At 36.5% G+C, this 14,302-nt stretch overlaps 1 protein-coding gene across 22 annotated transcripts in view; it reads left to right on the plus strand.

The window, feature by feature from the left end:
• The window catches only part of MBNL1 (muscleblind like splicing regulator 1), a 222,877-nt gene that overhangs the window by 86,442 nt on the left and 122,133 nt on the right, over positions 1–14,302 (plus strand). For 2 of the 22 annotated variants that reach the window (XM_050779829.1, XM_050779828.1), the window contains exon 2: positions 3,704–3,823. The exons of 19 other annotated variants lie outside the window; for them this stretch is intronic. In XM_050779829.1, coding sequence (XP_050635786.1) covers positions 3,818–3,823 — 6 coding nt within the window. In that variant the 5' untranslated portion in view covers positions 3,704–3,817. Of the gene's footprint in view, positions 1–3,703; positions 3,824–6,689; positions 7,245–14,302 lie in introns of all 22 variants that reach the window. One more of the 22 variants, XM_050779835.1, reaches the window with a different exon arrangement.

Consider the following 14,302-nt stretch of genomic DNA (forward strand, 5'->3'; position numbering starts at 1 on the left):
TCAGCCAGTTTTATTTAAAGCGTAAAGTTGTGAGGACAAAATGACTCAGGAATTTGTAATGTACCATTAGAGCTTTTCACTTTTAGGATACTAGTTCATATTCAGATGACTTAGTATTAAAGATTGATGAGTTGTTTACTTTCTAGAAGAACCTGAGGAGCTCACTGTAACTTCACTTATTTTGACCTAAGTATGGCCTAGAGTTTATGCTTATTAATTCATTTATTTCTAGGTAAAGCCATGTTCAAGGAATTAAATAAAAGGAAATAGACCCAGTAAAAGTTGATGAATAAGAAGCTGTTACCTTATCCATTTACTTATATTACTTCAAATGTTACTGAGTAATTGATTGATTCAGACAGTTTTTGTTCTATTGCCCAGACTAGAGTGCAGTGGCATGATCTCAGCAACCTCTGCCTCCTGAGTTCAAGCGATTCTTCAGTCTCAGCCTCCCAAGTAGCTAGGATTACAGGCTCCCCACTACCACACCCAGCTAATTTTTGTATTTTTAGTAGAGACAGGTTTCATTGTGTTGGCCAGGCTGGTGTTGAACTCTTGACCTCAAGTGATCCACCCGCCTCGGCCTCCCAAAGTGCTGGGATTATAGGCATGAGCCACCACTCCCGGCCTTGATAGCTCTTTAAAAATGAAGTTTGTTAAAATGATCAGAAACTTATATGCAGTTGATTGCATTGCCATTGACATCAGCAAGAAATAAAAACTATAGCTATAGTGGTTCAGTTAAGCAGTCAGAATCTATATGTCTATATCTATCTATATTTATTTAGATGACTGGATAAAAGAGTTATGATTCCTCCTAGTCTATCATGTGATAATACCAAGGTCAGAAAAATCATTTGTTATGATCTATCTTATGTAAAAGCCTATGGAGTTACTTTATTTTCCTCACTCATAAGATGACAAAATGTGCTTTCTAGAATTTTTGAATAATTTTTGCTTAAATTCAGTGTTGGAGACTGAAACAAATTTAAAGCTGTTGTTAGCAAAAGAGTAAATCAAGCTAATGTGAGTGCAGTATATAACATGATACCCAAGAAATTCTGCACAAAAGGTAGTTGTCTAGAAATTAGGTACAGAGTTGTCATCTTCCTTCTATGGTAACTTGTGATTATAAAAATAATCGAAGGTAAATAAACTGTAAATGACACATCACCTCAAGCTATGCCACATGGGTACCTAAATAAGTTCTTTTTAGTAAATGCCACCAAATGGCTACATTTCTTACAGCTTATGGCTAAATTCTGACAGAGGGGAGGTGCCTTCACCATAAGAGTATTTTCTCTCTGAAGTTTTCATGGTTGTGTGTGTGTGTGTGTGTGTGTGTGTGCGCGTGCGCTAGTTTATATTAGGTTAGATTTTTTTAAAAGCTGAAGATAGCCAAAATTATCCCAGAGAGTTAGACTTGCTGCCAAACTAAAGAAATAGCTTGGTTTCAGTATTCTTCTGGCTTCTCAGTCTTAATGTTTGGGGACCTAAGTGCTCGATTTGAGCTGTCTGAAATTACCCAGATGGCCCACTTTGGGTCCTCAAGAGCTAATTGAAGGAAGTCATTTCAGCTGCTGAATAATCACGGCAGTACCTTCCTCCAGTGTTGGTTTCAGCCCACACCTTGTAGATGATCGTTGTCTTTCTGAAGCTCTCTCTAAACTCATTGTCTGGACCCTACATGTAGCTAAATTAATTTGCCAAGGATGGGAATGAAATATAAATATTATTGGCAGCGGTGGTAATCCCCCAAAACAGAATGACAGATACTGTGATGGTAATAATGTTACTGCCCTGTTAATGCCTCCAAAGATAAGATACACTTGAAAAATATGAAAACTGAATTTTCCTTGACTTGAAAATCTGAGAATCACATAAAATGTTTGTTAATTTCTTAAGCTAGTAAATATCATTAAGAGAAATGGACACATAAAAGATAAGTATGTGTACATATTTGTACACAATTAGGTTTTTGAAAAAAGACAGGGATATCAGATGCTTCTGCCACCAGGGTTCTGGCCAGCCACAACATTTCCTGCTCTCTTTTTTGAAGAGTTGTAACACTTCATCAGTTTTCAAGCAGCAGTAGAGGGTGGGCATGAAACCACAATTTTAGGAACTGCATTCTCTGGGTCCACATTTCATCTTGGCTACCCCGTAGTTATATAACTTTTGGCAACTTAACATTATATGCCTCAGATTTATCATATATACCCTATTACATCGGAGTGTATCTACCTTGTTAGGTTATTGTGACTCTTAAATAAGTTAATACATGTAAAGAATTTGTGGAATTTCAGGGCACACAATGTTACCTTACCATTGATGTTATTTGCTGTTATTAAATCTTAATTTTATGTAAGCATTTTAAAATGTCTGTCTTGTTAACAAATGTGCAATATACAAATAAACGAAAATAAAAATCAGTGGTGGAGTTTTAATGAAATAATTTAGAGCTCCAGCTCTAGAACAGTATACTCTTGATTCAAATCACTGTGACCTTGAAGAAGTTATGTAACCTTACTAAGCCTCAGTTTCCTTGTTTCCAAAATGGGAGCAGTACTAATATCTAATCCTTGGAGGGTTTGTGAAAATTAAATGCGATAACACATATAAAGCCCAGAGAACAGTGCTTGGCACTTAATGGATTTACAGTATGTGTTAGCTATTGTTTTATTCATTCTGTCATAATGAAGTGAACACTGTGATGCAGTACTTACATATTAGAAACATTATACTTAGAATCTGCCTATATAGGGTTTTTAGTTTTGCTAATGAGGAGTGTTACTCTCTGCTGTGTAGAGAACACATGCTTTGGTGTTTATAATTTTTCTCTAATAGGTAAATGATTAAGAAAAGAATAACCTGTTTTTTTACTTACCCTATTTTGAGATATACAGAAAAAACCTGTAGATGGCTTTTCATATCTACAGGATTTTAGCTGTGGATAAATCAGTTAGGTAAATGCATTGTTAATGTTGGAACTTGCTTACCTCTGTTGTTCAGCCACAGTGTAGCCACTGGTTAAGTTGAACGCCACTAGAAAGAAAAGCAAATAATCAAAAACATCAAAATGGAAATGAAACATGAAGCAAGGAAGTCATTGCTGCTTCTGTAAAATAAGTGTCTGAGACCTATATTTTCCCATCAGTTTGGAGTATTGTAGATTATGACAGCATTAGGATTTTCACTAAAATTGTTTCTATGCCAAGATGGCAGATAGAATATTATGAAAGAAATGACCAAAATTGCATATGACATTTATATGGTAACATTCTTTCTTTCATTAACAGGAAATTTCAGGGCAATTATTTGCTTATTGGGAGTGAGGAGGATGAATGAAAATTTAAAAAGGGTTCATCAAGGCTTCCTTATAATGAAGTAAACTTTTAAAAGCATATTTTTCCATAGAATTAGAAACTTGGAATTTCATAGTAACAGTGTATTCATCACCTTGTTTGGGGAGCAGATTATCAGTATGATCACAGGAAAACACCTGTTTTGACACTCTGAAAAAGGTGCAAACATACAGGCAAACTCTCTGTAGGTGTAGAGTAAATAAGAATGCTTTGGCTAGCATCCTGCAAGGAGGTGGGTCTAAATGGTCTGCTCCAGCTTCTGCTGCTGCTGCTGCTGCTAATATTGCTGGGAAGGAAAAGTGGCTGACCTGGCATATCCATTACTCTTGGTGCTGCAGCAGTCACTCAGGAAATGTTGTTTAAGGGGAACCTTCTGGATCCTTTTCATGGCACCATGGCAAGAAGAAGCTGTATCTTATCTATGGAAGATAAAGCATGGAGTTGGCTAATGGATGCTGGTGAGTGAATAAGGCAATTGGGGAGGCAGTTTACTAAGATACCATTTGGGTAGTCCTGCTCACTCAAGGCCTGAGATGACTTATCCAGGGGAAATGGCCTCTGGTATTCTGTACATTAGAAACTGTTTTAGAGCGGAACTGTGGTTTTCACATTAGCAATCTGATCTGTGATCCTGTATATGTTCCATCAAGTTCTCATTTATTCTGTGCTTCACTACTTGAACTACTAATCCTGAAGTTTGTTCAATACTTCAGTAGATGGAGCATAGTTTCCCATGTAACTTCTTAGTCACTGATCTCTACTCTTGATTTTTACTTGCCCCAAAGTGATTTTTTAAAAATAACTTTGTAGTATATGAAAGCAGTTATTCCTCCTTTCAGTTCTAAATGAGAACCTTTTTTTTCACAACAGTAGATTATAGAATTTTAAATTCTTTCCTTTTATGATTTATATCAGACACAAACGTGTCAATAGTTTACTTTTGTCTTTCATGAAGAAATTGGAAGAAATAAGAATTTTAAGTTAATCAGAGATGTAGGTCAAATTTTCTTAGAATTATTATTCTGTGGTTAATAGGTATCCCATTAAAAACTGTAAAAGCTATGTTTGGGAACTTACAGTGGCATAGTAAAGTTCTGACAAGTAATAGGGGAACAGACTTATTTAACTGCAACTTTTAACAGATTTATTTGACCAATCCCCTCTCCCCAACTCTTCTTTTTTCATGAAGAGAGCTTTTCCACATGTGGCACTACCAGCCAGTAAGTATTTATCAAGCACCTACTATGTTGCTTATGTTGCTAGGCAAACTGGCTACTGGAAATAAAATTGTGAGCACATTCGTCAAAAATTTCTCCCCTTGTGATGCTTAACAACAGTTATGAAAATATTTGTTTAGATGATCTGATCTTATGTAAGATGCTTTAATAACAGCATAGTTTTTATTAAAAATGTAATCTAAAGAGCTTCATAAATGAATAATCCTGCTACAGTTTCTGATGGACAATGTTTATTTGTCTTCTCTTCTACTTTTGGGGGGATTTGTTTCATTTTTGTTGTTTAGATTGTTAAAAACTGGTTTTCACGAATGGGATTAAGAACATAGGTGCAGCATACAAACTGCAATTGATTTTAAATTTTTTATTTAAAGTCAAATTATTACCTTTAAAAAACGGTCAGCCTCCATTTGGATTCTGCCATAGAGGCTTACACTATCTTTCTGTATTCACACCTATCACATTGACATGATTGTATTTTTTAAAAATTAAGTTTAGTTTAAGCCAAAATCTAAACTTAGGCACTGTCTATAAGATGAAAAAGTATTTTTAAAGGAAAATTTAGATTCCTCATTCTCTTATAAAATCCCAGCTCCCTCAAATTTAAAATACTAACTGCTTAGGCGGTACTTAACATGTCGTAAGGTGGGAGTTACTTCATTTTATAACAATGTCTAACTCTTAGTGACTTATCAGACATAAGTAAACCTTGCACAAGCAAGAGTAGCTTTTATTTCGTGTGTCACTTAGAATATATATTTTGCAGGTGAGGGGAGAAATCAATTTTTCCCAACACAGGATAGTTTGAACCATTTTTCTCAAAGTTAAATAGACTACTATTACTATTTTAGTTACCTTAGAACTAAATACCTTGGAATAGAAGAAATTAGATACCTGAAGTCAAGATTATTACACACACATAACTGCTTTTAGGCAGTAACTTTTCTTATTAACTAATTACAAGTATAAAGTCCATGGTTAATTTACTTCGAGTCTAGAAAAAATGAGAGTTCCTAAATGATCTTGACCATTTTCATTTTCATTTCATACATATTAAGAATTGTTAAAGTCCTGTCAGAGTTTATACTGAACCTCTGACTTGATTTTATCCAGCTTATCAAAGCAAAATTGTCTTAGTAACACTCTTTTGTAGGTGTTTTTTGGGCTCCTAAAGAGTTCTCCAAGGCTTGTGAGTAGTTGAAGAGCTGTGAATGGTGGTTAACAAGCTATTAGCATCTCCTTGAAAAGCATAACATTATGAAGCAGAGATTCAGGAGAATCTTAGACAGTGAGTAGTCTATCTGACAATGCATCAAAACTAAATTAGTCGGCCAAGCATGGTGGCTCACGCCTGTAATGCCAGCACTTTGGGAGGCCAAGGCGGGCGGGTCACTTGAGGTGAGGAGTTCGAGACCAGCCTGGCCAGCATGGTGAAAGCCTGTCTGTACTAAAAATACAAAAATTAGATAGGTGTAGTGGTGCATGCCTGTAGTGCCAGCTACTTGGGAGGCTGAGCCAGAAGAATTGCTCAAACATGGGAGGTGGAGGTTGCAGTGCGCCGAGATTGCACCACTGCACTCCAGCCTGGGCGACAGAGTGAGATTCCATCCAAAAAAAAAAAGAAAAGAAACACCAACTAAATTAGTTATATTTTCTGTCCTTCCTCTTTATCCTTTTTCTTTTTCCATCTTTTGCTCTTTTCATCTCTGCACTGCTTATCTACTTGCCTCTTCTTTGTATTCTTCTCTTATCTCATTGAATTTCTTCAGTCTGCCTCATCTGATCATAATAGAAAGTGATGAGTTTGATAAAATGTGTATTGTACTTACTAAAAACAAGTTTAATTATTTATCGATTTAAATAATCAGTTGTTTAACCTTCTCTCTGTCTTTCCATTTTCTCCCCTAATTCCCAATAATGTTGCCTTTTAATTTCTGCTGCCTTGTGGATCAGCACCCTGATTTTTTTTTTGTATTTGTAGATTAAATATTGTGAAGACAAGATATAAGAATTTTATGTCACTTATTAGATTTTTAACCATAAATGCCACAGGCATGCTATAATATGTATTCCTTACTTTTCTTTTTAGAACTAAATCTCCATACCCACCTCCTCCGTGTTTTGGCTTATGTATGGGATGCTAGAATGGCCTATCTCCATGTATTTTGTTGCATTTCTCCATTGCTTCTTGTGTTCTGGCGGGAATCTTGGTGATTCTTTTCAAGCACTACCTGAGCTCTGTGCCAGTTGTTCCTCTTCTCCCAGGGTCTTGTGCTGCGTGGTCATGTCTCCACTTCGTCAGCCCTGTCCATTGACAGAACCTTGGGTTCTGTGATGGCTGCCTCTAAACCTTTGTGAGAGCGGGGAACATTCCTCCCCCTGCTGCTACAGCTGAGCACCGTGCTGGGTACCATGTTGCCCTCTACACTTGCTTTCAGTTGTTAAGGCTTCCCAAGCTTTGGCTGTGGCTCAGTGATCCTGCTGTCAAAACCCTGAAACTTTCCTAGCCTGGACACTCAGTGGTAGCAGCAGGTGTTGGGATTTCTCCAAGCCCCTAAGACTCTGGGAGGAAGAGAATGGCCGTTTGACATAGACCTCAGGAGTTTTCAAAGCACCAAGAAACCTCTCCAGAAGATATGTAAAGGTAAGATTCTGATTTCTCTAGGAAGCCGTTCTAGAAGCTAAAAACAAAACAAAACCCTGTAGCTATGGATTTAATGTAAGCTAGTAGTTAAAGAATGTCCTTGGGGAACTCTGTGTTTGATAGAACCAAAATATGAGTCTTCGATTAGGGAACTACTCATTGAAAACTCTTATAGGAATTTTGTGTGAGATTCACGTTAGTTTTGTTTATATTAAATCCGGCATGGAACAGATTTTTAAATATTCCATTTTTTTTTTTTTTGGACACTGTGAAGCACTTTTTCTCTTTCACAATCTTCATTGTATATCTAGTAAGAGAAATCTTGTTGAGAATTAAAATGGTTAAAGATAAAATAGAAATTATTTTTTCAAATACTGATGTTTTATTTACCTCTGTGTTAATATTTAAAACCAAAAACATTAAATGAATATATCTTCAAGTTCTTCAAGCTGAAATTCCTAAATCCATAATTAATTCAAAAGGAATTAGAAGAGCAGTTCAGATTTTAGTTGGTAGTGCTAGGGATGCGTTATTGTCCTTTGTCAAAAGTTACTGCTTAGTATTCTAAATACAGTGATTTCTGGTAAGGCTTTATTTTTAGATTTTAAAGGGAAAACAATTAAAATTAAGAAAACTTTTTGGGAAAAAAAATTCTCTACATATGGATATAAATAACCTGGATGCAGGATACTTGTGGAAAGGTGGTGGGGTGTATGTGTATGACAGGTAGGGGAGAGAGATCAGCAGCATCTTAAGTGAACAACACAAAACACCTCTTCAGTGTTATGAGTTTTGTGGCAGCTGTTATTTAGTGCCCCCTTCCTTTTTTTATCCCCTGCCTCTATTTTCAGGCAGTAATCTGTGAAGTGATATTAAGGCACTTCTTCTAATATGAGATCATTGTTGGCCTTACTGTCAGTTCAGGTCTTCTTTTTTTCACCCCTTTGTTTTCTTTTCAATATTAACTTAATTTCTTAAATGATGTCCCCTTGTTGAAATTAAGACTATTAGCTTACTACCACATTGAAACCCTTTAATTTCAATGACCAAAAATGCAACTTAATTTTTAAAAATGAAGGAAAATGTTTACTAATAGCTGAACAAAATGAAAAATATCAATCTTTGATAGTGTTTACTGAGGATGCTTTTTATTTATAGTAAACTTTATTTTTATTGATATTTCATTTAACCTAATTTCAGAGTAGCTCTGTGCTGTAAGATGAGCAGAAGAACAGATACCCTAAATCTCAAAGAGCTTTTTCTTTCATGTTTTTCTTCTGAGTAGGGCATGAGGTTTCAGATTCCCCGGTGTTGACATTTATTATTTTATACCTTGAGATTTTACCTACAGATACAGAAAGAGGAGATACGGCCGGGCATGGTTGCTCATCCCTGTAGTCTCAGCAGTTTGGGACGTCTAGATGGGAGGATTGCTTGAGGTCAGGAGTTTAAGACCAGCTTGGGTAATATAGCAAGACACTGTCTCTTCAAAAATAAAGAAACCAACAACAACAACAACAACAACAACAACAACAACAACAAAAAACGGCATGGTGGCAGGCACCTGTAGTCCTAGTTACTCAGAAGACTCAGGCAGAAGTATTGCTTGAGCCTAGGAGGTCCAGGCTGCAGGCACCACTACACCCCAGCCTGGGCAATAGAGTGAGACCCTGTCTCAAAAATAAAAAGAGGAGATAATATCAACATGCAAAAACTGAACAATGGGAATCTCTTGTGGTGTATACTTGCCACCTCTATAAGATTGTAATGATGATGACTGAGTTTTTTTCCTGCCAAGTTCAGTTCCCTTTTTTTTTTTTTTTAATGTAAGTAAAATATCAGACTATGTGAAATTTTACACTTATTTCTCAGAATATATTAAAAATAGTGGCGGTCGGGAGCTTTTTAATTCTTTATGAGTCCAAGCTGAGACATAGTTACAACTGACAGGATCTGTTCACCATACATACTTCCACGTTTGGAAATTATCAGCAGTCACCTGCAACTAAACCCACAAGCATAAGTGTTCCAGAGTGATAGGATCTTATTCGCATAATGCCTAGGAAGATCCCAGATGTAAACGGGAAAACTCAAATGTTCCTTTGGATTCTGTGACAGCTGAGAAGCATCCAGGCCTGCTAACTCACAGAAGAAGAATACAGCAGAAGGGGACTGGACAGAACCTACTTTTGTATAGCCACCGATCACACCTAAAGCAGCGTGCTGCATAGACAAAGCCAAGCCAGTAAAAAGGCACCTGTGGGCAGGGGTCCTTCTGAATTGTTCTCTTCTAATTCTCTCCAGACCGGAGACTGCAGCAGGCCTGCACCTATACCACTTTCCTGAAGGTCTGGGTGAATTGATGAGGGGACACAAACTGTAGGATGCTTGTTTTTTAAAATGAAAAGATGTTTAACAAAGCATTTTATTCACACATGAAAACATTCAAGTTTATTCCCTCTAGAATTCAAAGTATAACTAAATGAAATGTTTTGAAGTGCATTAAAATGGGTAATTCTTTCATATGTAAAAACAGAAAAGTAAAATTTTTATGCTTTTATTAACATTTATAGTGAGTTTATAATTTTTTAAAAAATGTGTGGCACAGTCTCAAGCTAGTAGTTAGCATTATTTGCAAGTTTGTCTATAGAGTGCATTTTTTCTTTTCTATTTCTAGAACTCTTAAATTCCCTTGGGACAAGAAATGAAATGAATGTAAGAATGTAAATTAAGAATTCTCTTTCTTGAAAGTTCAATTTTAAAAAAATAGTTTAAGTACTTTTGGAGTGGGAATTTAGAACACTATTTCACAAAGAGTATGAAGTACTTAATCACTGAAAATCTTAGAAGTGAGTGTTAATTCTCAAAATAAGGTCTCAGTCCCAATCGTATTTTCTATGGGAATTTCTGCCATCACTCTCTTCATAAGACTAGTACTGCTCAATTCCCGTTTTTTCTCTCTCCCTTCTATTCTATTCTGTTCTTGGAGAGCATGGGAGCTGTCCATACCAGTAGGCAATGAGGAGAATATTATAATTGAGATTGAGTATGTCAAATATAAGCCTTTTATGATATAATTATTTCTTTTGTTGTAATAAATTTCTCAGCCTCATTAGGCATATCCATACATACATATTTTCTACATATCCATGTAGAAAATAAATTTAAAAATAAGGTATATACCGAGCACCTTAAAGAGATGACAAATATAGGGATGAGCTCAGATAGTGACGTTTTTGATACTTTAAGGGAGTTTTTCACTTCAAAAACAAAATATTCCTGTTTATTATTTTTAGGTGGAAAGAAAAGATCACTGAATCAGAATTATTCAAAATTAAAATGATCTCTTTAGTTAATTTAGTAATGTATGGATTACCTATTACCTTCAGTGCCATTACAATGATTATTTTATTTGTTCTTCACAAAAACACCTTGAGGTAGTTAGCATTATTTCACCTTTACAAATGAGGAAACTGATACCAAGAGAAACTGAATAATCAACCCAAGGCCTCACAGCTGGACACAGGATTCAAACTCAGGAAGTGTGGCTCCAGAGTCCATCCATCCTTAGACGTCCTTGTTAGTTGTAAATCTGACAGTGAGTGCCAGTTCCCAAATCAGTCCTAACCCTTTTCATGGCTGGTACCAGCAAGGGGATTCTGTCTGCACCTCCTCCCAACTCAATTTTGGGTTGCCATTCACTGGCTGGCTAATTGACCTATCCTCTCTCAGCGATAATCCCACCCTGTCTAAAATATGAATAATATTATCTCCTTCTCAGGGTTTTTATGAAGATTTAATTTTATGAGACAGAGTATGCCAAGCACTTAGCACAATGGCTAGCATATACAAAATAGCCAATAAATTGTTTACGTTATTATGTAATGTTCCCAGGGTCACACAACTAGAAAAAGATTGAGTCAGAATTCAGGCCCAACTTTGTCTTACTGGAAAACTAAACAAAACTAAAACACACGTGCGCGCGCACGCAGACACACACACACACACACACACACTTTCCACAAATAGGACCTATAAAGCAAAACTCGTGCTCTTTCTGGTTTGTAACACTACCTGTCAACTCTAACCATACCTTTTATGATGAGTAAATAAGAATGTCATGTATGCTGAAGGGATATGTAGCATAGTTTAGTGGTTTAGGGCAAACTTTCAAATTGAGGCTTCCAGTGTGTGACAGTAGGCAAGTTAACCCCTCTAAGATTCGTTAACTACACATATTAAACTAAAAACAGTATCAGTTGTATTATCATGGATAATAAATATTAATACAATTAAAGAGCTGCAATAACTGTTAGCTTTTAGCAATTGATAGAGATATTAATGTTTCTTTAAAAATATATTCACAAAATTGGGATGCATACTTAATGAAATCATAAACATGTAAATAAAGTCTTAGAGATGGATAGAATCTTAGTAGATGATCTTCCATTTTTGAACAGTCTATATGCTTTCCCTGTCAAATCCATTTAACCTCTGTGAAAGGTCAGTGGAGAAAGGGGAAGAAGGCATCAGAGATCAGGACTGACCCAAATATGGAGTGGTTGTACCTTCAGAGATGTGGGCAAATATTCTCACTCTTGGCTTGATGTCAGTGACTAGCATTGGAACACCAGATGGTGAAAATAATCCCTGTTAAGCAGATGATGGGATTATCAATCTTGTGTTCTTTCTCTTTTGCAGCAGAACCCAAACCAACAGTTGGGACTCCAGTCCTGAAAAGAGAGAGAGTTGCCTGGACTGAGTTGAATGCCAGGGTTTAACCTTGAATGCTAGTCACAGCAGGGACTTCTTGAATTCTTGGAACTCAAGTGTCTGGCCTCCTTTACTAGTTCTGAACTTCTTGAGGATGAGGATGTGTATCATAATATTTATTTGCAACTCTAGAACAGTGTCTGGGAAATAGTGGGCACCCAATGCATGTTTGACAATTAAGTAAGAGCATAAGATCCAGAAATGGTACAGAAAATCTTGTTTAAGGATTCCATGCCATCAAAGGGATTAGAAAATGAGTCTGCAGTGCAGAAAGCATAGGATGTCCTGGGGTTGGGGGAGCGGGGGTGCCATGGAGCTGAGGGTGCATAACCTTTGTAATGACGGGTTTAGGAACTCGGTAAACTGAAACTGTCAGTGTAGCCTATTCAATAAACGTAGGAATAAAGTATTCCTAATTGCTTAAAAAATGTTGTAAGCAGGTGACATATTTAAAGAATTGAAAGCCATTGGAATCCATTTATATTAACTTTTTCATACAGTGAAAAATAATATTTCTGGTACTAGAAACTCAATTTGGTACCAGAGACTTGAGGAAAAATGTATTTATAAATGTGTCATTGATATATTCCCTTATAAATAAATTATTAAAATAGGGTTTTGCCGGGCGCGGTGGCTCACGCCTGTAATCCCAGCACTTTGGGAGGCCGAGGCGGGCGGATCACAAGGTCAGGAGATCGAGACCACGGTGAAACCCCTTCTCTACTAAAAATACAAAAAATTAGCCGGGCGCGGTTGTGGGCGCCTGTAGTCCCAGCTCCTCGGGAGGCTGAGGCAGGAGAATGGCGTGAACCCGGGAGGCGGAGCTTGCAGTGAGCCGAGATCGCGCCACTGCACTCCAGCCTGGGCGACAGAGCGAGACTCCATCTCAAAAAAAAAAAATAAATAAAAATAAAAAATAAAATAGGGTTTTATGTTTATATTATAAAATTATAATTTGTATGAACGTTAAGAACTTACATGGATGATGTGGGAAGTAACAGTGGAAGTGTAAAACATGACATTTTTTGGGGGGTGATTGGTATAACTTTGAGGTTTGTTTTTTAACTATAATGTGTTACTACTTGTTTGATATATTTTTCCCAGAAATATGGTGAAAACATCTTTCAGTCAGAATCTAAGTTAAAAAACATAAAACATAGTAAAGAAGTAACTATGCTTGGTCTATTAAGACAACAAAAGAAACCACAAAGCACAAACTCATACTTTTTTCAGACCATAACACTACCTCTCAGCCCTAACAGTGCCTTCTCTGATAAATAAATCAGGATGCCATGCATACTAATGGGAGATGTAGCAGAGTTGAGTGGTTGCCACAAAGGTGATTTTAGGTAGTCCTAACAGGTATTGCAGTGATTTCATGTGGTATGTTAAAAGCCAGACACATTAGTACCTTGTGTTAAAACCCTGGATATTGTGCACTGGCACCTGAAGGAAAGTTGTTTAGAAAATTTAAACTGAGAATAAAACTCAAACCAAGTGTTTCCGTGAACATTTGTGTCTTCTTAATTTGAAAAAGGCCATGTATTACACCAGTGCTCCTGTCAGTGTGGAACTTTCTGGTTTCTCAAGAACAGTCTCTTAAATCAAGCACTAAGTTACTATTACCCATTTAAACATTTTTGCTTTAAAAAACATACATTGTTGTGAGAGTAAAATATTAAATGTAGAGAGAAATTATCGCTTACACGTGTACCTTATTTTGTAGAATATAGAGTCCATTTGTGCTATTTTTATTTTTAGATGTGCCTGTAGAGTGGCTGCTTTTGCTGTTCTTCTCTTCCCGCTCTCCGTATACACAGATGTACACACAGATGGAAAGGCACACAAAGGCATACAGACACCCATGCTTTTGCTTTTACTGTAAAAGAGTCATACTAGAGTACAAATTACATGGCATTAATTCTCTATTAATTCTCTTACTTCTTCGCTTTCGAGGCTATGTATGCCTGAATTTTATCTAGGTATAGCATACCATTTGGGCATGAAAACATTGTTTTACTTCACTTACCTTGGGAGTACTTTCTTTTTTTCCCTAATTTCCTAATGCCTGTTTTTAATTTATTTTGGCAATTCACTATGGGAGTTTTAATTAGGTAGTACGTTTGGGATACTATTGAAGCAGTATGTATTAACTACCAAAAGTTAAACTCACCGTAAAACCGTTTACACACGAAATAACTTAGATACCTTGAGTACCGCTTTTCTTTTCCCTGCCCTTATCCCGGATGTGTCCTTGGCAGTTTAATCTGCTTTATTTTACCCCT

Source organism: Macaca thibetana, chromosome 2, assembly GCF_024542745.1.
Source record: "Macaca thibetana thibetana isolate TM-01 chromosome 2, ASM2454274v1, whole genome shotgun sequence".
NCBI classification, from domain to species: Eukaryota; Metazoa; Chordata; class Mammalia; order Primates; family Cercopithecidae; genus Macaca; species Macaca thibetana.